Below are 23,125 nucleotides of genomic sequence, written 5' to 3'. Positions count from 1 at the left end.
TCTCCAGCAGGTGCAGCTTCTTGAAGGAAATGATAACCCGTGGTTCCTTCTCGCCCTTGTTTTTAACAGCTGGAAGCGGAAGCCACTCACCGTGTCATCACCATTGCAAACAGGGTAAGTAGCTGCCACCCTCCTGGGAACATGGTTCTTGTCTGGAGGCCAATGACACAAGTGGCTCTCAGGACCCCAGCTGAATGGATGTGTCAGTCCCAGAGTTGTGGTGCGCATCCTGTCAGCCCCAGCTCTCTGTCCCACCCCGTTAGATCGATGAAGCCACTGAAGCTGAGAGTCAATGCTCAAGTGTAAATGGCTTACACTCTTTTTTTTTTTTCGGAGCTGGGAACCGAACCCAGGGCCTTGTGCTTGCTAGGCAAGCGCTCTACCACTGAGCCAAATCCCCAACCCGGGCTTACACTCTTATAATTTAACCCCATGCCTGCCGCTGGGCCTTTGTTTCCAAGCGTCTTTCCCCGGTTTGGTAAAGCCATTAACAAGGCACCGGGAGAGTGTGTCGGGAACCAGCAGGAGAGGGCGCCAGAAATCAGAGCCTTGTTCTTTACCTAGCAGATTCATGCTTTCCATCGCCCGCACATCACAGCCCCTCTGATCCGCTACTTCATTCTCTGAAACCACAGTGGTAGGATCACATCACTCTGCCCTGAACAGCTGCTGGGGCTCGGCGGGACCAAAGCAAGGGAGAGTGCAGTGAGCCTCGGAGAGGCCATCCTTCCCTGCAGATGTCACTGAAGAGTTCCATTTGTTCAGATAATGGGAACCACGGACTCCAGAAGGACAAATTTCCAATGGCATGGTTCCTAGTTGACAATATCAATGCTATGTGTCAGAGACAATATCAATGCTGTGTTACAGTCTCAGGGAGGCGAGCTCTCAGGTTCACCAAAAAAATCAGAAACTGGGAGAGTGCACAGTAATCTGTACCGAGAGTGTGTTTGCTTTCCCCCAACAATGATTCTAATGAGGGATCCTACATAGCACCTTCCCCTCTGGAATGACCTAGGCTGCCCTGAAGGATGTAAACACTGGGTCATGATTTTAGGAATGTGGAGGACAGGGAGGCTGCATGCCAGTCAACCCTAGGATTAATCATGTCAAGCACCTCAAAGACTCCTAACTTGATAACTAATAAAAGCAAAGACCGACACATCTAGGAAGGTTTCCTATTATCTCCTTAAAGGTCTGGACCTTGTCCCATTGTCATGACAACAGTTATACCACAAACTTCCTGATAGACACCCAGCCCATAATAAGGAAGGGTCTGACCAGCCTTCAGCTCCTTGGTTCTTCTCTCAGTCGTGCCCAAATTAGTTAGGCTGTGGACTACTTCTGCACAGTTCTACAGAACAGCTGATCATATGCAATCCGGGTGTTTACAAGATCAGTTTCTGTCCAGCCTAGACTCTGAGTCTGGTTTCTCTCCTGGATATATTCTGTCTGTTGATAAGGCAACCTTCAGACCATCAAAATGTCAGATACTGGATATAGTACATGACTGTTTCTGGATCAAATCGTGTTTATGAACAAAAAAAATAAAACGGGAAAAAAAAACCATGAGATCAGAGAAAATCTGAGGTTGTACTCCTCAGCTGCAACCTGAGGTCACCTCCCGGGTTACTGGGGATCCCCAATGCTGGCTTCCCTCTGCTTCTGCGTTGCTCACACAGTTCTGCATCCTGGGTGCGCTCAGACCACAGCCCTGCACCCCGAGCATAAACTATCATCTAGTGATGGGTATGGAGTAGCACACGGGGATATATGTTGGCGCGGGACTGATAAAGGGGCGGTTGGGTGCATGGCAGCTTTATGGGGGTTACTGCTACTTCCTGCTGTCTCTTGCCTTTAGACTCACTGTCCCATCTACCTGGTCAATGTGTCTAGTATCTCAGCTGGTGATGTCATTGCAGCTGCTAAGATGCAAGGTGAGTCCTGCCTAGGCTTAGGCACACATTGTGCTGTGGGATTGGAGAAGGTTAAGAGCCCATTAGCTAAGGTTCTGCCAGGCTGGGCTGCTGAGACCACGGATAGCCGTGGATTTCTCTGTAACTGTCTGCCTCGGGTACCCTGCACCATCCTGGGCTCAGTAGGTGAGAACCAGTTCTCTTCCTTACACACACAGCTTTTCCAGAAACGTCTATTACCTTGACTGGGTCACGTGAAATTATCTAAGTCTTAAGTTGACTCATTAACCGGTGTCTTTTTGGCCTGTTATGTTGAACTAACAGTTACCTCAGCAACTAACAAAATGCTATGCTGGTTCCCGTGGGTATGGGTGGGGCGGGGCGCAGAGTGGTGGTGAAGGAAGACATTCGTGAAATAACTGTGTGGGCCCAACTTTCCCTTCACCACCTTAAACCCTGCATCTGACCCGTGAGGAGCACTTATGTGACTCCCAGTGCAGATGCCCTGGTAGTGCTAAAGCTAGAAGCCTGGGGTGCTGGTAAGGGTCTGGTAAGAGGAGAAACAAAGCCAGCGTGGAACCCTGGGAGTATTAGCCAGCAGACTGTGTGCCACAGCCTTCATAACATTTTGACACCTGAGCTCTGTCTTCTGCCTCTCCTTCCGCTGAGGTCCCTTGAAGGGTCTCAGCTGGACTGTTAGCCCAGCTTGCTGGATGGACCCCTCTTCCGACTTCCTACCCTCTGAATGTGCTCTGGATTCTGCCCCAGAAACTCTAAAGCTATCAAATCACCTGCCTGCTCAGAGGACAGGCTGAGATGCCCCCTAGGCCTGGCACCTCATGCCTGTCTTACCATCACCCTGCCACACCACATTAGAATTCCCAGAATTCCCTCCTACGTCCCCTAGCCTCAGAACCCTTGTCCTCTGCCCAGGGTCAACAGAACCGGAAAGGCTCTGGGCTTTTACATGCCCAGGGGAGCTGGGGCAAGCCTTTCTGGTTTGCTCAGCTCCTTTAACTGTATAGTGTGATGCACAGCCCAAGTCTTAGACCAGAGACTTCCAAGTTATGCTTTTGACTCTTCTTCCAGGGAAGGTGGTGCTGGCCGAGACCACCAACGCGCACGCCACGCTCACAGGCTTGCACTACTACCACCAGGACTGGTCCCATGCAGCCGCCTATGTCACGGTGCCGCCGCTGAGACTGGACACCAACACTTCCACTTACCTCATGAGCCTGCTGGCCAAGTAAGGTGTTTGAGCTGGAGGGCACTCCACACAGGGCCTTTTAGGTTTTCAACATGATCTCCTGTAGCTCTGGAAGCCAAACCTGTCCTGAGTTTGGTTCTGTTGAGCCCACACGGGTGATTTTTGCCCAGACCTCCTTCTCCAGAGCCCAACAGCCACTTGCTATCCTGCTGAGCTTCTCAGACAAGTAGATTTGACGTGAGAGCATTGGCCAGCATTTCAGAGGCCATGGCACCTTATCCTGAAGCCCTGTGGGGAGCACTGGGCTAGGACCCATCTTTCCATATGTATGGTCCTCTCTCTTCCTGACTGCGTTAGTTACTTTGTTACTGCAACAAAATAAATACCTGGGAGAGCAACTTTTAAGAGAGGAAGGGCTTATTGTAGCCCCTTCCCATAGATACAGTCCTCCGTGAAGGCTTGGGGACAGGCAGCTAGGACTCCATATCTCAGTGGAGGATGAGAAAGCAAGCAGAGGAACACTGGCAGTCACCTGCTTTTCTTTCCTTTTTATTCAGCCCTTGGATGGTACTCCCTGCCCTCAGACACACCCAGAGGTGTACCTCACTAATGCCCTGGCAGTTCTTAATTCAACCTAGTTGACGTGGAGATTAGCCATGCTTACGTCGCCTCTCCCCATTGTTGCCTCAGTTTCTCTCTCCTTATGTGTCACCGCCTCCTTCTGTGCCTGCCTTCCTTTCTCTTCTGAGCTCCACTCTCAATCCCTTCTATGTTGGATGCTCAACCTCCACCTGAATAAAACAGTCCGAGGAGCATCCTGGATTTGGCAAGAGGCACATTCATGAAAAAGTTAGTTTTGTTTCCATGACAGCTTGAAATGTCTTTATCCTCTGCTAGGGACATCCTGGGGAGAGACATTACTTTCCCTTCTCTTTGGCTATTAAAGTCAAACTAAAGTTTAGAGTCGGCTCCTTGGCCAAGTCCCTAGCTCTCTCTGCTTACGCTGGAGTGGCTGGAGGAGAGAGGAAGGTGGGAGCATCTTCTCTATGCCCTGGCATGTTCTTAGCCTGTAGCCCCAGCAAGAACCCTGGTGAGGCCGCTTACCCCACGCCACTTTCTCCAGTCCCCCAGCCCACAGGAAGCTCATGGGTCTTCACTATTCCTTTGGTGGGAGAGCAGGCTAGACCACTTGTGTCTCACACAGAGCTTGGATGTAGGGTAAACCTGTGAGGACATTGTACAAAAGCACCTCTCAACCCCTGGAAGAAAAACCTGTTTGGGGGTCCTGACCTGAAGTTCAGGTTTCTGGAAGGCAAGAGACACGTTACTAAGCTCTACTGGTCAAGGCGTGGTCTTGCCCATCCCTGACCCACCGTTGCCTAGCTCCAGTCTCTCTTTAAGAGGCCGTCTGGTAAGTTGTCAGATCTGTGCGGAGTCTCTTGGCAGAGACACGTTTTTCCTTTCTGTCACAAAGCTTCCATCTGTTCTCTCAGCACACAACTTCCTGGGGAAATGCTAATGAATGGAGGTGCCCACGTGGCCAAATAAACAAAGGGGAGATTGAGAAAGACATCGGAGGGCAACGTTGGGCATCCACATGCATGCACCCACATACACATGCAAACACGCACAACACCCATACATACGTGTTTTTAAAATACTATAAGAAAGACTTGATCGAATTCAGAGAATCTTTTGAAATACTACACTTTCCACAAGCTAATTTAGCAAAGGAACAAATGCCACGTGTCCAGTCCATCCAGACACAAATAGACAGGAAGTGATATTCAATGATTGATTCATTCATTAATTTAAGTCTTTATATATATATAGCCTGGTTTTCCACTTTAATTATTTAAATAAATTCTCATGTAAGGACTATTACTCCATATGGTGGATAGTCTTAGTTCCTTTGTAAGCAGTAAACATTGTAAATATTTTACAGGATTCAGGGCACGATTTAACTATTTATAGGAATTTATGATTACTGTAACTTTCTCCTGTAACATAGGATTGGTGTGATTTATGTGATACAGAATGCTGGCTGGAAAACATCAGTTACCTTTTTCTACTAGAGAATCGGAGGGTCTGGAGAGATGGCTCAGCAGTTTCGAGCACTGGCTGCTCTTCCAGAGGACCCAAGTTCAATACCCAGCACCCACATGGCAGCTCACAACTGTCTGTAACTCCAAGATCTGACACCCTCACACAGACATACATGCAGGCAAAAACACCAATGCACATGAAAAGAAAAATAAACTTTAACAACAACAACAACAACAATAATAGACTCTGGGTTGCTCACCTGTCATTTATTTTCTGGTATAATTTCTTAGGTTAAGCATGAATAAAAGGTACAATTCATATCTGTCCTTTATTTTTAAATCTGGCTTCCTGGGCAGGTGAGATGGCTCAGCAGGTAAAAGACAATTGTCCCCAAACCTGACAACCTAAGTCTGATCCCCAGAACACACACGTTAGAAGGAAGAACTGACTTCGGAGGGTTGTCCTCTGATCTCCATGCTCAGACCGTGATACATGTGCATGCACACATATGTGCACACACATACAAAGAAATAGATGAATAATAAATAAAAATTTACTACCATTTGTCCCCACCGGGCTAGTGTACCTGCTTCTGAAGCAGTCGGGTGCTCGGTTAAATGATGGGAGTTGAGCCTCGCTCTCAGGGTCCCCGGCCTGCAGCCCATTAACCTGTATTGAAATCTCCTCTAGTCTGAGCTTCACCTGGCTGGTCTCTAAGAAGAGAATGAACCCTGAGAGGCCATCATTTCTCACGGCTTCTGCAGGTGCAGAGAGGGTGGGGAGCCTCTGGGGAGCCACGGAACACTCCTGTTCTGTAGATGTCTCTTCCTGTCTCTACAGCCCAGGGCAAGGTCAGCCCTGCCACTCAAAGAGCTGAGTCATCATGCTACCCATTTGCCAGAGACATTAGTCTTTGGCAAGAGCCTTAAGTGATGGGCCTGCCAGGTCCCAGGAGAGACGGTCTTCTGTTTAGCCTGACTGAAACCTGTTCAGGAGCCTCAAAATCTGCCTCCACACCACCCCACCCCACACCACACCACACCACCCCACCCCACACCACACCACCACACCACCCCACACCACCCCACACCACACCACACCACACCACACCACACCACACCACACCACACCACACCACACCACACCACACCACAGGAGCTGTTTTGATCCCAGGGCCCCTCTGAGTGGGCCGTCCTGTTAGCCCCTATGTGCTTATCTACAAGGTACACAAAACCCTCAGGGCCCCTACTGGGCAGTCCCACATGACCTCCTTGCTGCAGCCAGGACCCTCTTAGGCTTGCTTTGCCCTAGTGACGTAAGCATTCTCATCGATGTGGCTTCTTGTATAGAAATCTCTGACCATGGGTGGTCAGTCTGCCTCCATCTTTTGCAGAGAGCAGGCCACAATGTGCCACTTTCACCACCCTTCCCTGGTCCCTTCTGCCTGAGGTCCTGGTCGAGCCTTAGCCATTTGTAGCCCTGAAGCTTCCAGACGGTTAAATCTCAGCACTCTTTCTCTTGAGTGTTGTGGCTCCGAGTCCCTTAGCGAGCTTAGCATTGAACTTGAAATAGCTTCGTCAAGCACCTACTATGTTGTCCTGCTGGGACAGCATGGGTCAGGAAGCTGTTGTGAACATGGCATGTGTGCCCTTGACATTAAGACCACCTGTACCAACCCAGCCCAGGGAAACCCTCATTGATGGGCAAGTTGTCCTCTGCCCGCTGTCCTACAAGCGTTTACTGGGGACACTGCTCAGCGCCTATGCCAATTCTGTCGATAGATACACTGTTCGTTTAAATGAAAGCAACACACCATAGATGTCGCCCAGCAAATGAGCAGCAGAACCAAGTTTGAAATGAAACTCTCTAGGTTCCCAAGCCCAAGCTCTCCACCCCCAACTTGCCCTCACCCTCAGAGGCATCTGCCTCCTGTCCCCTCACTGGTCATTTCTCTCTCCCCAGTGACACTCTGAACATCGTGGCATCCGATCACCGGCCATTCACCACAAAGCAGAAAGCCATGGGCAAGGAAGACTTCACTAAGATCCCACACGGTGTGAGCGGTGTACAGGATCGAATGAGCGTCGTCTGGGAGAGGGGAGTGGTAGGTCTGCAGCCTTGCCCGTGCAGAAGATCTCAGCCAAGCCCATGCTTAGGGGGTGTATTAGGGTTCTCTGGAGGAACAGAGCTGATAGAATGGACATGTAGAAAGGGGATTCTAAGAGTGGCTGACAGGCTGATCTGGCACTCTTTCTCCTCACGGAAAGTCCAAGAATCTAATAGGCCATGAGGGTGGATGTCTCAGCTGGTCTTCAGTTTATGTTGGAATCCCAAAGAAGTAGGCTTTAATATTAGTGAAGGAATACTTCAGCAGCAGTGTATATAAGCTTGCCAGGGAAAGCGAAGACAAACAGGCAGAGAGCGAAAGTTTCATTCTTTCATGTACACACACACACACACACACACACACACATGCACCATACACAACACACATACACACACAGAGAGACAGAGAAAGAGAGAGAGAGAGGATAGATAGATAGTATATATATATATATATATATATATATATATATATATATATTACACAGAGAGAGAGGAAGAGAGATGTGATATATATATATATATATATATATATATATATATGCATGCGTATATACAGTCTTCCAATCTCATATGATCCAGTCAAGAAAAGTCCCTCACTGCTTGGGTTTTAGTTCATTCCTGTCCAGTTGACAAGCAAGAACAGCCATCACAGCCCCTACTGGAGAGCTGACCCAATCACAGCTCCCGTTTTAGGAAGAGGGCACTGCTATCAGAGGTCACACTTAGCTAGCGCAGCGTCTCCTCACACACACACATGGGGGGAAAGGCCCACCCCATTACCTGTTATTATTGAAATGCTGAAAGTTCAGGAAAGCATACGAAAAACATTCTTACTATTTGATACCTTAGGAATTCAGCATTTCAGTATATGTCTTCCTAGTTGAGGGCATGATGACATGTTAGGCCTTGACTGTTCAGTGGTCTTCCTGCCTCATCCTCCCAAGGGCCAGGGTTTTAAGTGTAAGCCACTGTGCCTGGCTACCATACATTATTTTAGTGACTGGAGTCATCTTTTTTCTTCATACTTTAAGTCATTTTAGAGCACTAAGTAGTTGTGATCTTTCTAAGACACAGTTTTTGGTACTTATGATGTAGCCGGGCCTTCATCCATGCTAGGCTAGAGCTCCACCTTTGGCTAGTCCCCTAGTCTCAAATGTCTTCTTTTTTTTTTTTTCCCCCGGAGCTGAGGACCGAACCCAGGGACTTGAGCTTGCTAGGCAAGCGCTCTACCACTGAGCTAAATCCCCAACCCCCAAATGTCTTCTTTTAATTGCTACGTAATGTTCTCTCCAGTGGAAACGCTATATTTAGTTATTCCTTTGAAACTCTAGGCTATTTCCAATCTTCACACTTCAGATGAGGCTGTGAAGAAGTCCTTGTTTAAGAATGTCGCCATTTCTAATTACTTCCTTTAGAACAGATTTTTAGAAGGGGATTTTCGGGTTAAGGGATATGAATGTGATATTTTGGAGATATTTTGTCTGATTGAATTTCAAAAAAGATGGGGGGCTGGGATTTCCTTTGAACACCACCTGTTCTGCCCGTGAAGAGTAGGGGTTCAGTGTTTTTCGTTTTGTGCTGTCTTGATCTATCATGGAATGCACTCAGCACTCGGTACAAGCGCAAAGAGGTTTGAAATACTGAAAGCTAAGTCACCAGCTCAGGGATCGACCAGGAGGGAGCTCGGGACATTCCCTGGAGAAAGGCATGCAGCGCCCAGCACAGTGCAAGTAGCTCTTTCGGAACCCAGAATATGCAATGGTGTCTCCCATCTATCCCCAGTTTTTCAGGTAGTCCACGGTCCACAAAATATTAAATGGAAAACTCTAAATAGCATCCATACATTTGGAGAAGCCGTTTGTTTTTGTTTTGTTTTGCACCCTGGGCTGGCCTGGAACTCGCCATGTAACCCAGGCCTTAAACTCATAACTGTCCTACCTCAGCCTCCCCACAGCTAAGATTACAGGCGTGAGCTACCATGCCTTATACTGTAAGTATTAAGTAAGTTTTGTTACAACCTATTGTTAAATTATTCTGTCGTCTTTGTTGTTGTTAGCCTCCCGCTGTGCAAGTTAACTTGGTTGTAGCTGTGTGTGTAGGGAACAAGCCTCGTTAGTCCGTGTAGGGCTCAGTTCTCTGTGGTTTCAGGCATCCTGTGGGGGCCTTGAAGAAATCAGACAAACAGAAGAGAAGCCTCTGAGTCATCCCAAGTGGGCACACAAGTGGAGCTGCCCCTTAGGAGGCGCATTTGCCCCAAGCAGGCAGCTTTGGGCACAAGTCACTAGGGTGGCTGAGTGGTTAGGGAAGAAAGGAGCAAATGGGTTCCCAAGCTCCGCCAGTCTACTCACGTGATACAGTGCGTATAGCACTGTTCACCTTGGCACCAAAGATGTGACCCCCTGAGATTAAAAGAGCACAGGCTGTGGGAGTGGAGGGGGGGTAGCAAGTGCCTGGGGTACCCACACACTCATAGCTGGACTGACCTGGTACTTCTACCACGTTCCAGGTTGGAGGAAAGATGGATGAGAACCGTTTCGTAGCCGTCACCAGTTCTAACGCAGCCAAGATTCTCAACCTGTATCCTCGCAAGGGCCGCATCATCCCTGGAGCCGATGCTGATGTGGTGGTGTGGGACCCGGAAGCCACAAAGTAAAGCTCGTCACTGGTCTCCTGGGATTAGGGGGATTCGGGGTTTTGAGGAACTTGTATTTACAGCACTGCAAAGGCCATTTCAAGTTTAGAGAAAGGTGGTGGTGGCGTGCAGATGACCATGATACTCTTATGCTCGTATCCACCCCTATGTATACCCATGTCCAGTGTCTCTGTCCCTTCTTGTAAGGACACCAGTTAGGTAGGGAATATATGCACTTACATAACCTCCTTTAGCACTAATTCTCTAAAGGCTCTATGTCCAGCCGTGGCCCCGTATTTGAGATGCTGAGAGGCTCGGGGTAAAGATTTGAACACAAGGATTTTGAGAGGATGGAATTAAGCCCCTTATCAGACAGCTCTGGGCACGGTTCCTTCCTGTCCGGCGGCATCTCTCCATCCGGATGTCTTTACGTGTGCTCAGATCTTGTCCTGCCCTCATTCCCGCCAGGACCATCTCAGCCAGCACCCAGGTGCAGGGCGGAGACTTCAATCTGTATGAGAACATGCGCTGTCACGGTGTGCCACTGGTCACCATCAGCCGGGGACGTGTGGTGTATGAGAATGGCGTCTTCATGTGCGCGGAGGGCACTGGCAAGTTCTGTCCCCTGCGGTCTTTCCCAGACATTGTCTATAAGAAGCTGGTGCAGAGAGAGAAGGTAAGGGGGACAGGGAGGAAGATGTGTGGGAAGAGGCCAAGGCCCTTGGGGGCATCTTCACTGCCCCCCTTTAACTCTCAGACGTTGTCGTATATTATGTTTGTATATTATGTTTGCATCGATGTGACCAGGATAACTTAAGAGGAGGAAGGTTTCAGAAATGTTAAAGTGACTGGGTGCAGTTCATGACAATGGAAGTGTGCAGAGGGACTGTCCCCATGCAGCAGATGGGGAAGAAGCCAGAGTACGAGGCCATCTTAATAACCTTCAGAGGCCAACCACGTCCCATCTCTTAAAGATTCCAGGGCCTAGCCAGGAAATAAGTATTCATAATGTGAACCTGTGGGGAGACATTTCAGATTCAAGTCATAGCACACGGTTTCCTCTGGACGCTATCTGTCACCATCTAGGCAGAAGAGTGTGCAGCAGAGACAGTAGGGGAGGGAAGGTGGAACTGGAAAATGCTGGTTTCCACTTCTCATTTTGCATACATCTATGATGATGGTGGTGGTGGTGGTGGTGGTGGTGGTGTGTGTGTGTGTGGGGGTGCACATCTGAGTAAGGGTGCCCATGGAAACCAGAAATTTCAGATGCCCCTGGAGCCAGCATTATAGGCAGTTGTAAGCCACCTCACGTGGATACTGGGAACCAAACTCAGGGCCTCTCCCTTCAAGAGCAGTCTGTACTGTCAACCTCAATCTCTACAGTCCAATAGATAAATTTTTTTAAAGATTTATTTATTTTATATGTATGAGTACACTGTAGCTGTCTTCAGACACACCAGAAGAGGGCATCAAATCCCATTACGGATGATTGTGAGCCACCATATGGGTGCTGGGAATTGAACTCAGGACCTCTGGAAGAGCCGTCAGTGCTCTTAACCACTGAGCCATCTCTCCAGCCCAATAGATAAAATTTAAGTGCACAAGCAGATAGGAAACCTGTCCATGACCGGTGAGGTCCTCCTGATACACAGGTTGATTGCTCAGTTCCTTCCCTGTCTTGCTAATGCCAAGGGGCCTTCAGAAATCCTGTGCCTGTTGTTTCTCTCAAAAAGACTGTGGGCAGACAGCACGCAACATTGTAATTGAGGTTCCATCCCAAAAGATACAGTGTTCATATTGCTACTGCTACTGCTGCTCCTTCTGCTTCCTCAGCCTTCTGCACAAGCTCCAACACATTTTCTCCCTGTCACGGTAGGGCTTTTAATATAGTGAATTCCATAACTGACCTAGGCCAGGACAGCTCTAAGTGACAGAGCAGAAACTGGAACCTTGGCTATCTGGTTCGTGCAGTATAACTCCTAGCCTTTTAGTATTGCTTCCGGCAGTGGCCCATGTCCAAACAAAGTATATCTACCCTAAGTTTTTGCCGGTTAGACCACAGTGAAAAGGTCTGGGCCATTGGGATCCTGGCAATTGTCAGGACACCATTGTATGTGTCAGAATGCTCACCATAGAGAAGTTTTTCAACCGTTACCCTGCCAAACTCCCCTAGAAGGATTCCATCCATGTGGAGGGCGGAGACCAAGGTACCTCCTGTACATGGGCACTTAGACACGCATGCTCAGGTTCATTTTCTGTAGAAACAAGAAGGGCATTCTTCAGTGCTTGGACTATAGAGGTAAGAAGCCTGTCGCCTGTGTGTCTTTGGTCCTATGCAGAGTGGCAGCTGTGGGTGGAGGATGCCGCAGCTGTGCACTTGACTCTGACATGCCTGTCTTTTCTCTTCACTAGACCTTAAAAGTGAGGGGAGTGGACCGTACTCCCTACCTAGGGGATGTCGCTGTGGTTGTCAACCCTGGGAAAAAAGAGATGGGAACACCACTGGCAGACACTCCCACACGGCCAGTCACCCGGCACGGGGGCATGCGGGACCTTCATGAATCCAGTTTCAGCCTCTCTGGTAAGGGTGAGGGTGTGGCGGGAGCTGGCAGGCAGGATAAAGGCCCAGGCAGTGGGCTACAGCCTTTGTAGTGCTATGAGACCGAGACGTGTGGCATGTGCTGTTGGAGACGTACAGGCTGAGGGCCTGGGAGAGCCAGGATTGTTCACCAGCCCCTAGACAAGCCACAGTCCACTAGATGCTCTCCCTGGTGATGTTTTTGTCCCTTGAAACACCTTGAGGACATTGCTCACAGGGTGCCCCACAGATGTCCAGGGCTCAGAAAGAGTCCTCCCTGCTGTCATTGTCCCCTCCCCCTCCTAGCCTCGCTGAAGCCCCTGTCGCCCTCATTGCCCATTGTGCCCTCTGGCCTCCACACATCACCTGCACCTTTTCTCCTTTTGCTCTTTGTTTTCTAAAACATGATAAACATTTCAATAACTTTAGGTAAAATGTTTCTTTCTTTCTTTTTTTGGAGCTGAGGACCGAACCCAGGGCCTTGCGCTTTCTAGGCAAGCGCTCTACCACTGGGCTAAATCCCCAACCCATGTTTCTTTCTTTTGGTGCTGACTCCCAGTTTCTTTCCCTATCTCCATGCCCTGGCTCTCATCTATCTACAGAATACCTTAGGTCTCTCTGTCATGTTCTGACCCTCCCAGTGACACCAACACTGTGCCTGGGTCCCTTTAGACCATGTCCATCTATGCAGTTATACCTCACATACCTCAGATGTCCCTGGTGGGGAACATTGCCTCATAAATGGTGAGATGTTCTCTATGGGGAGCAGACAGAGGCCATGAGGTATGTTAGTCCTTCACAAAGCTTCACCACCACTTCAAAAGGGCGGTGACCCAGCTTCCCTGACCCTGACACTAGCCAGAGAGAGTGTGTACTCTGCAAGGGAAGAAAGGCAGAAGGAACAAGAGCAGAGAGCCCTAAGGAATAGAGAATGAGGACCACACACAAACCACCTCTGAAGCCCCACCTACCAAGGTCCCGCCTACTGAGGTCTCGCCTACCGAGGTCCCGCCTACCGAGGTCCCTAGGTGCCCAGCTTTGTGCCAGGAACCTGGGGTTTCCACTTGAAAGTGCTGGTGGTCTGTGGAGAGGAGTCCTCCAAAAATGTGCTCCCAAAGGACTGGTCCCATAAGCAGTAGGACATGACTGCTGGAGTGTTTCTGGAGCACTGTCCAAACACACTAAGGCTTTGCCAGTCCAGAGTGTGGAATCCTAGGACCCGAGCACACAGCCTGCAAAAAGCCGACCCCACAAATTGCCCTGGGACAATGGGGTCTGACTAGCCAGTGGCCCCTTCTGCCCAGTCCAAGAGCCATGACTGAACAGTGGCAAGGAGCACACACGACACAGACACAGCAGACCTCAAGTTGCCTGTCATCTCTCTTCTAGCCCCAAGTCTTAATCTGTTGATGATGGGGAATACTGGCAAATGTCCCACTGTGCTCTCAGGGACACTAGACCCTCCCTTCTAAGTCTTAGAAACCCAAGATGTGAGCCTTTGGTTATATGGTTCTTTCGTCTTCCAAAATGGTTACTGGTTTCCTGTTTTGTTCTCTGGTCTACTCACTGAGACCTGTGTCTGAAGGTCTGTGTGATAACTGGCTAGTCCCTTGATCTGATTGTACAAAAGAGACTGAGTTTGCTGCTCCTGTGAGTGAGTAAAGAGGCTCTGAGTGTTGACTCTGAGTCAGAAAACCTGGGTTCAAACCCAGGCTCTTCAAACCCCTTAAACTGTAAACCGAGGAAATCATATAATGTCCCCGATCCCTGGTTTTCTCATCCAAATAATGGAATAAAGACACAAGGATTAAGACTGAATACCTGGGACTGAGGTAATGGCTCAGTCAGTAAAGCACTTGCCTTTTAAGCACAAGGACCTGAGGTCAATGGCAAGAAACCATGTTGAAAAAGCCAGGCATGGGCTGGAGAGATGGCTCAGCAGTTAAGAGCATGTACTGCTCATTCAGAGGATCTGAGTTCAGTTCCCAGTTTCCCAGCACTCACAGCCTACCATCCAGCAGCTGCAGGGAAATCCATCACCTCCTTGGGCACATGTACTTACATAGCGCCAGGCCTGCCTTAAAATAGGCGGACAGCATTCTCTGGCCTCCACATGCACATTAAGGGAATGGTGAGAGTGGAGAAAGAGCATAGCCACAGAGGTTTAACTCAGCCCCTGGGCCCCTGGTGTCTGGGACCTGTTAGCCCAGGAAGCATCGCCCTGATTGACCCCTCCCTGCTTCCTTCCTACAGGTTCTCAGATTGATGACCACGTTCCAAAGCGGGCCTCAGCTCGGATCCTTGCGCCCCCTGGAGGCAGGTCGAGCGGTATTTGGTAAAGGCTCTGACCAGGCCCCCCAACAAGTGAGGCTGCTCCACCACCACCTGCCTGCACACTTTCCGGCCACAGCTGCAGTGGGTGGGAGAGGTTGGCCTGGGCAGTGCACACCAGTAAGGGCTCCAGGAACCAGGGAGCCCTCCCCTTGTCTGAACATGATTCACGGGGCTTTGATCCACCCCTAACAAGGCACTTTGAGCTGTCCCTCCTGCCCTGCCCCTTCCTTCCTTGGCCCTGGGGTTTCTCTGGGCCCCAGAAGCCCACACTATGCACAGCCCCCAATGCATAGCACCTGGCCCTACCCCTCCTCTCACCGTGACCTCCTGTGCTGGCTCTGGGAAGGCCCAGACTTTAGTGCTCTGCCCTGCTGCCCAACCAGACAGGTGTCCAGAGCACTTTAGCAAATGTTTTGTAAGTACAGGCCTTCCCTCTTCACCCCCTAGACCCCATGGTGACATTTTCCCAAGTCAGACAGGTGTCAACTCCCCAGCCATGCCCAAGGTGTCCCATCTCTCCTGATTCACCCCAGCTATACCCACGAGGGTACAGTCAGGACGCCCTGGGTGTGGCTGTGCTTGGGACACCCTGTGTCCTTTGCTAGCCTCTTTCATTCCCTGCCCACACCCTCTGGGAGTCCCAGAAGGGTAGCTGGGTGGGCATATGTGGCTGGTGCCAGGCGCGTGTAAATGGTTTTGTTTTGCACGTTTGGTTTGCGCAGTGGTTTGGTTTGACTTGTTTGTGCACCCTGTGGAAAATGACGGTGCTTTGTGTCACTAGCATAGCATAGAATCGGGAATAGATTCGGTTTGTAGGAGATGCTGCACTCGCCACCAACCAGACAGTACAGGGCAGAGGCGGGGGCAGGCTGGCCCCCCGGCCCCTTCCCCCCAACCCTTTTGCTTCCAGAAGCCCTGTACCATGTCTCCCCGATCCCACACCTCCTACCACCCCCTTCTACATCCCTACATTCAAACGATCCTGGATGCTGACCCTAGAAACCTTAAGGCAGCATCTCTGCTCCTGGTTACTACTCCCAGCACTGACTCCATACCCACACCCTCATACCCCAACATAGTTTCCTTTAACTTGCCTCTGCTGGGCAAGGCCTAGCTGCTCCTCCTGTGAGACTAGTAAGAGGCCTCATAACTGCTGAGAAAGGGAGAGTAGGAGAGAGTGGGCTAGCCAACGGCCAGGGAAGGGGCTTCAACCCACAAGGCCTAGCTGTAGAATCCACCCCTCTGCACAAGTGCTGTGGGATCCTGCACGCAGCACTACTCTCTTGTTGACTACTGGTTGGCCCCGCCCTGTCTCAGAAGCTCTTCGGAGGCTCTCAGAGGTGGCTACACAGTCTGGGAAGTGGCTCAGCTGTCTGCCTTTGATAAACCTCACCCCTGCCCCTTTGGCAAATGATTTCACTTTTGTTTGAGCTCCAAAAACTTTCCAGAGGCCCCAGAGAGTTTGTCAGTCACCCCTGCACGTTTTTCTCCTGCTTCGAGTACATCAAAGCACTTGCCTGTGTCAGCTGTCACAGAATCGGCTTGACAGGTAAACTCCGAGGAGCTTCCGAGGTAGGGCAGGGCTTACCACTCTCCCACATCTCACAGATTAAAAACTGAGGCCCCAAGAGTTTAGGCCCCAGAAGTGTCTGTGACTGCTCTTATGGCCTTGACTGTCTAACCTAGCTATGGGAAACAGTTGTGGATTGATGTCAGGCCCACCAGATAGAATACTTTCTTCCTGGGGCACGTTCTGCCTTGCTTTGCACAAGTCGATTTTATCTTTGTCGTGAACTGGCTACTGTAGTCTCTTGGTTTGAGCCTGGACTAGAAAAGTGTTGGGAACTTGTGTGCAGTTTTAGTTGCGCCCAGTGTCCTCACTTAGGAGCTGAAGGGACAAATAACCCAGAGACTGAGGTAGCCCCAGGTAATGACCCTGGAGGGTAATGACCCTTCACAGGTAACATAAGCAGTGACATTGACCCCTGGTTCAGTTTCTATCCCTCTCCTTCTCTCCCACTCTCTTCTCATTCTCCTCTTCCTCCTTCTTTTTCTTCTTCTTGAGACAAAGCCTTGCCTAGGTAGCCTGGCCTTGAACTCACAGAAAGCCTGCCTTTGTTTCCCCAAATACTGGAATTATACACGTAAGCTACCACTCCTAGCTATACGTCATCTTTGTCTGTTTCTGCCCTTGCTGGGTCATGGGCCTTGGGCAGATGCCAAAGATCCAAAGGGTGGTAGAGCCAGCTAGGCAGGCCACCTGGCGTGGGCCGGGAGCGCTTTACCCTCTCTGAGTGCCTCCGCCTGAGAAGTGTATGACCTGAAATGGTAGGAGAGTACATGTTCAAGGGGCCACTGTGGGCCTTCTACTTCATCCACCCCGCCCTTCTACAGCCCCAAGGCCACCCTTACATAAACTGTGCTCACCCAGGAGCTTCTAGATAGGAGGCTTAAAGAGCCAAACAAACCATCATCCCCCCCAGTGTCCACTCCCTGCCCCATGCAGAGCTCCAGCCACAGGTCCAGTGGCTGCTGGCTGGAGCGAAAGCGGTCTCTGGTTGCACCGAATGCAGCTCTCAAACTGGCCTTGTACTTGCTGAATAAACACTGTTGTTCTCGCCTTAGCTGCTCTTAGGTTTGTGGGGTTAACTTACCAGAAAATTGTGCTACTGTGTGTGCGTGTGTGTGTGTGCGCGTGTGTGTGTAGTGCTAGGAGTCCACAGTAGGTCGCTTGTCAAGCCAATGCCGTGATGAGGGCATCTCTTATATTGACCCAGAAACCACAGAACCACAAGGAAGCCAAACCCCCTCCAGCTGCTGAGGTGGCAGGCACAGTCTGGGGTCAGAATGGAGCTGCCAGCACCCCAGCACCCAAGTGACCCTCCCCCCTCTCTGTAAATGTCATGGTGCTAAGGTTGTATCAATCCTGAGACGACACATGGCCCTGTGCTTTGGCCACCGTTTGAGGCAAAACAAAACAGCCCAACACGTTGTGTTCTGGTGCAGGTTTGTATTAAACTGTAGCTACTTCTCACTCCGCTTCTGTTGTGTTTTTTCAAGAAGAGGTAGCCTGGCAGAAAGCTTCCCTGGCAGCAGTTATGTGACGCTTACGTTGCTAGGAGAATGGCGTTGATCCATCCCTCTGATCCAGTGGCAGCTTACTGGGAGGTCTGGGCAAGATCTGGAGATACAAAAATAAAAAGTTTAAAAATAAACATTTGTGTTAAGGGTCATCCCTCTCCCGAAAGCCCAGGATTTCTGACAGTGGAAAAGAAAATTTTCAGCCAGATTTCTTGGGAGAGTAGGCGTGTTATCTGAAATAGGAAAAACCAGAGGAGGCATTAGAAACAAAAAAAGAAGGATCTAGACCCCCCTGTCTTAGGGTTTCATTGCTGTGAAGAGACACCATGACCAAGGCAAGTCTATAAAGGCAAACATTTAATTCAGGGCTGGCTAACAGGTTCGGGGGTTCAGTCCAATATCATGGTCAGAAGCATGGCAGCGTCCAGGCAGACATGATGCTGGAGAAGGATCTGAGGTTTTTTTTTTTTTTTTTTTGATGTATTTATTTATGACATACACAGTGTTCTGTCTGCACGCCAGAGGTTGTGAGCCACCATGTGGTTGCTGGGAATTGAACTCAGTACCTCTGGAAGCACAGTCTCTGCTCTCAACCTCTGAGACATTTCTCCAACTGGAGTTCTACATTTTAATCTGCGTGCAGGGAGGAGGAAGCTGGCTGTGTTTCACACTGAGCTTAGCTTGAGCATTTAAGACCTCAAAGCACCACCTCCTCAGTGACACACTTCTCTTCTTTTTACAACTGCACTGACACACTTCTTCTAACAAGGCCACCTCCAATAGCGCCACTCCCTATTTCCAAGCATTCAAAACCATGAGTCTATGAGGGCCAAACCTATTCAAACGACTCTCCACTCCCTGGCCCCAATAAGCCTACAGCCATAACGTAATGCAAAATGCAATTAGTCCAACTTCAGGCGTCCACATAGTCTATCGCAGTCTCAACAATAGACAAAAGTTCAAAGTCTTTTCTGAGATTCACAAAGTCTCTGTAATCTGCCTATAAAATCAAAATCGAAGACGTAGATCACAGAGTTCCCCAACATATTATTCCAAGATATACATTACCATTCAAAACATAGGAAGGGAGCAGAGTGAGGAAAGACTGGACCAAAGCAAGACTGGAAACCAGCTGGGCAAACTCTGAATCTCCATGTCTGGTGTCAAAATACTTTTCAGATCTCCAAATCCTTTCAGCTTGTTGACTGCAACGCCCCTCTTTCTCTTAGGTTGGTTCCACTCCCTGTTAGCTGCTTTCCTCAGCAGGTATCCCACAGCCCTGGCATCTCTAACATCTTGGGGTCTCCAAGGCAATCCGGGGTTCACCTTCACAGCTTCATGTAATGGCCTCTTTGGGCCTCCATGCAGGGACACCCTTGCTATAGAGTTGGCTTCAGCAACTTTCCTTAATCACAGATAGTGATCTCTTTACTCTAGAGCCAGAACCACGGGGCCGAAGCTGCCAAGGTCTGCTGCTGGCTGCAGCTGGAACATGGCCTCCTTGTTCAATTACATCTTCATCAGATTTCTGTTTTTAATGGCTTCCTTTACTGCCTACGCTTGGCTCTGTAGACCAGGCTGGCCTTGAACTCAGAGATTTGCATGCCTCTGGCTCCTAAGTACTGGTCTTTGAAGGGCCTTTGCTTGCTCACTTGCTTTCTAGAACCCCACCATCAAGTATGTCAACTAGACCTCAAAAACCCTTGAATGTTAGGAGATTAAACTCACCTGATTAAACTCCACTAAAATGAGTGAAGTACAAGCTCTAGTCACAGTATTTGGAAGGCTGAGGCAGGGGTATCCTGAGTGTGAGGTCAGTCTGGGTCACATATACATAGACCCTGTCTCAGAGTGAGTGTATTGTTAATTTTAATGCTGTGGGATACCTTGTGGTGATTTCTTAACCCTCGGAGATATAACCCTAATGAGGAAATTCTAGATAAGGGAGAAAATCTGGAGAGCACAGTAGATTTTGACCAATCTATACTAAATACATGAAGTACCGGGGGGAGAGGGGAGAGAAAGACACAACCTTTAGTCCCGGTACTCAGGAGGCAAAGGCATGCAGGGCTACAGAGTAAGACCCTGCCTCAAAAAGGAGAAAGGCACTGCCCTGTGCGATGGACTGTCTGCATGGCCCGAGGCAGTGTACAGGTTCTTACTTGAAAAGAACCTGGATACCTTAATATACGTGCTGTGGGAAAAGAGCCACAGTTTTGGACTTGAAAATTAGGATCAGACAGAGAATAAGCAGCTGTGCAGTCATCAGCCTTGACTTCTTGGAATTACAGGTTGACCCACATGCGGGCACAAGTGACATTAGGACCTGTGAAAGGGGCTCATAGGAACCCTAGGTATGAAGACGAAACCATGATACTGGGAAGGGTAGACTCTAGCATCCTAGTCATTTTATTTTATTATTTTATTTTATTCTGAGACAGGATTTTACTAGGCAGCTTTCACAAAGCATTGCTAACAAGCAACACATTGCGCTTACCCCCCTGTGGAAGTTTGCTTTAGAACCGCCTTGCTCCTCTCCATGTCTTGCCTTACAGTGATGTCTGATTCCCGGATGAGCACCGTTTTCTGATGAATCACACGAATGCATTGGAAATGTCCTTGATATGCAAATTTTCCACTTTTCTTTTTTTATTAAGAGGAAAACCCGTTCTTTTGAGATGGGATTTCTGTATGTCGTTTCTCAATGGACCCACAACATGGTTATAGGAATGCAAGCTCTCCAAGGCCCTCTGGGGGTAACTCCCTGTAAAGCCAAGGTCACCCAACTGAAAACTTTGCCCACTGCTCTTCGAGCTTTGGTGACGTCATCTACCCAGTGCCTCTGTGTTGCTGGAAATCTTCATTGTAAACTGGCCTGAATTAGGCAAGATTGAGAACCCTGAAGTCCCCCCGCCCCCGCCTCAGCCCCACCATGCCACATTTCAAGGCACCTGAGGTGTTGACATCACTAACAGACTTTTGGGAAAGGCTTGACCTCTTCATGCCTAAGAAAACTGAGACTACTGGGAAAGGACCGGGGTTTGAGTGTCTTGAGCCCCATGTCGAAACACTTAAGTAACAACCAACGCCTTACAGGTCTGCTCCCATGGCGGTGCTGGTGATCATCAGAATTCCTGGAGGCCCAGAAGAGGAACTTCAGGCCCACTGTAGACATCTTAGGAGGAGTTGCCACGTGGGGGCTGCTGATGTTCAACACCCAGGTCTCCAGGAGTAAACATCCACGATGTGGCCCAAGTAGTGTCTTTCCACAGGATGCTTTGTAATTTCTCCCTCTGTCTGCACTGTGGTTGTGAAGCTCCTGGGAATTGGTCCCAGGGGCCATAAAAGAATGCTGCCTTCCACTCTGTTCCTCAGACACCGCTCGTTCATCTGTCGTCGTGGTCATTGGAGATTCTAATGGTTTAACTTGATGCGAGCCAAGTGGGACTCCCTTCTAGACTGGAGGTCTGAAATTGCTCGTGGAGCCGAGTGGCTCTCAGCCAGGGGCAGTTTTGTCCTCTTGGAGTCAAGAGTAGGAAATATTTGGACATTCTTTTGGCTGTCACAACGCAGCAAACTAGCACTACTGGAATCTAGTGGATAGCGCTCCAGGATGCTGCCAAGCCATCTTCTCGGGATGCACTCGGGGCAGCCACCGCAACTAGGGATTCTTCAACCCAAAATGTCAACATCAATGAGACGAAGAGAGATCTAAGCACACAGCTTGATAAATCTGTGTGGAGCTTAATGACGGAAGGAGGTCATTGCTTTAGAATATTGTATAAGGGAATTTTAAAAAGGAGGACGGCAGAGCTAAGTTTATGCAATTCTGTGTGGCAAGACATTCTGGATGAAAAGCATCACAAACAGGGATTGACCACAGCTATCAGGATCACTCAGAGGCAGGACCCCAAGGAGTCTTCCATGTTCTTCCCCATGGCTTCACCTGTCAACCCTCTGCCACCAAGATCAGGCACCATGTTGTACCAGGTCCTGCTTGACCACTGCGATGCTACAGGAAACAGAGGGCCATGTGTGTACATCAGACTGAGGCTCGAAATGCAGACCGAGGTAACACAGCAGGTGGCAGTGTAATCCCTGTCACATCTCAATTCTTTGATTATCAAATGTATAGACTTTCTGTTAGACATGGGTGTAAACTAAGCCCCTCTAGGAAATATCTTGTGGTGGGTAGAGGAAAGGACCCTTTTAAAACTCAAGGAAAGGTGCTTGCAAAAGGAAGTAGGCATTGTGGCTAAAAGAAAATTCGACTCTTTGGCCTCGCTGGTAGAAGCAAGATGACAAAAGGAACGTCATCCTTTGGAAAGCGTCGCAATAAGACGCACACACTGTGCCGCCGCGTGGCTCCAAGGCCTGCCCTTCAGAAGTCGACCTGTGGCAAATGTGGCTACCCTGCCAAGCGCAAGAGGAAGTATAACTGGAGTGCCAAGGCTAAGAGGCGAAACACTACTGGGACTGGTCGGATGAGGCACCTAAAGATTGTCTACCGAAGATTCAGACATGGATTCCGTGAAGGAACAGCACCTAAACCCAGGAGGGCAGCTGTTGCAGCATCCAGTTCATCTTGAGGATTTCAATCGGTCATAAAATAAATGTTCTGGTTTCAAAAAAAAAAAAAAAGAACAAGAAAAAGAAAACTCGAAAAGAGCCCATGAATGGCTGACACACTGTTTAACTGATGGGTTAGGCATTCGATGAGGTGGTACGGTCTCACCTGTTTCCTTGACATCTTTTTCTCAAATGTGTGGGTGTCAGGTGTACAAACAACTTCCGAGATCTAAGTACACAACTTAATAAATCTGCATGAAACGAACGTGCAGCTGGAAACAGCACCTGGGAAATCTGCTTCATGACTCTCCTGTCATATCAGTGTCCCCCACCCGCCATGGATAGCTACTTCCCTGGCAAAGAGCCTTGTCTGGTTTTGCACACTAATTCATAGAGTCATACAATGCATACGCTTTGTCCTGACTCTGCTTGTGAACATTAAGTGTTTAAGATATAAGGAACACATCTTCTTGTCTATTATGTGCAAGATGGCCTAAGATGGAGAGGCCAACTTTGTCAGCTATGTGCACACACACACACACAGGAACTTACATACAAGGTAAAAGCACATAGCCGTGTGAAGGGCGGTATGCAAGGTTCTTTCCTGCTGGTGTAGAGTGAGACCTGTGCAGTTCACGAGTGAAATCAAGAAAGCA

The 23,125-nt window shown here is 49.2% G+C and overlaps 2 protein-coding genes across 2 annotated transcripts in view; both read left to right on the top strand.

Moving 5' to 3' along the window:
• Dpysl5 (dihydropyrimidinase like 5) overlaps positions 1 to 17,853 on the top strand; it is an 85,907-nt gene extending 68,054 nt beyond the window's left edge. The window contains exons 6-13 of the mRNA XM_032909037.1: positions 70 to 114; positions 1,862 to 1,937; positions 3,006 to 3,162; positions 7,132 to 7,273; positions 9,782 to 9,924; positions 10,376 to 10,583; positions 12,320 to 12,488; positions 14,739 to 17,853. Of these exons, the coding sequence (XP_032764928.1) occupies positions 70 to 114; positions 1,862 to 1,937; positions 3,006 to 3,162; positions 7,132 to 7,273; positions 9,782 to 9,924; positions 10,376 to 10,583; positions 12,320 to 12,488; positions 14,739 to 14,824 (1,026 nt within the window). The 3' untranslated portion in view covers positions 14,825 to 17,853. The remainder of the gene's footprint in view (positions 1 to 69; positions 115 to 1,861; positions 1,938 to 3,005; positions 3,163 to 7,131; positions 7,274 to 9,781; positions 9,925 to 10,375; positions 10,584 to 12,319; positions 12,489 to 14,738) is intronic.
• A 2,277-nt stretch (positions 17,854 to 20,130) lies between these two features.
• On the top strand, positions 20,131 to 22,516 carry LOC116906002 (60S ribosomal protein L37-like). Its single transcript, XM_032909040.1, has one exon. It carries the CDS (start codon positions 22,199 to 22,201, stop codon positions 22,487 to 22,489), a length of 291 nt encoding a protein of 96 aa, XP_032764931.1. The 5' UTR covers positions 20,131 to 22,198; the 3' UTR covers positions 22,490 to 22,516.
• The last annotated feature ends 609 nt before the right edge of the window (positions 22,517 to 23,125 follow it).

The sequence above is a fragment of the Rattus rattus genome, chromosome 7 (genome assembly GCF_011064425.1).
Source record: "Rattus rattus isolate New Zealand chromosome 7, Rrattus_CSIRO_v1, whole genome shotgun sequence".
Lineage (NCBI taxonomy): Eukaryota > Metazoa > Chordata > Mammalia > Rodentia > Muridae > Rattus > Rattus rattus.
Note: the sequence above shows the minus strand (reverse complement) of the source record. Positions and strands in the feature narration are given on the sequence as shown.

Coding starts and splice junctions, on each gene's coding strand:
- LOC116906002 (XM_032909040.1), top strand. CDS start 22,199: ATGACAAAAGGAACGTCATCCTTTGGAAAGCGTCGCAATAAGACGCAC.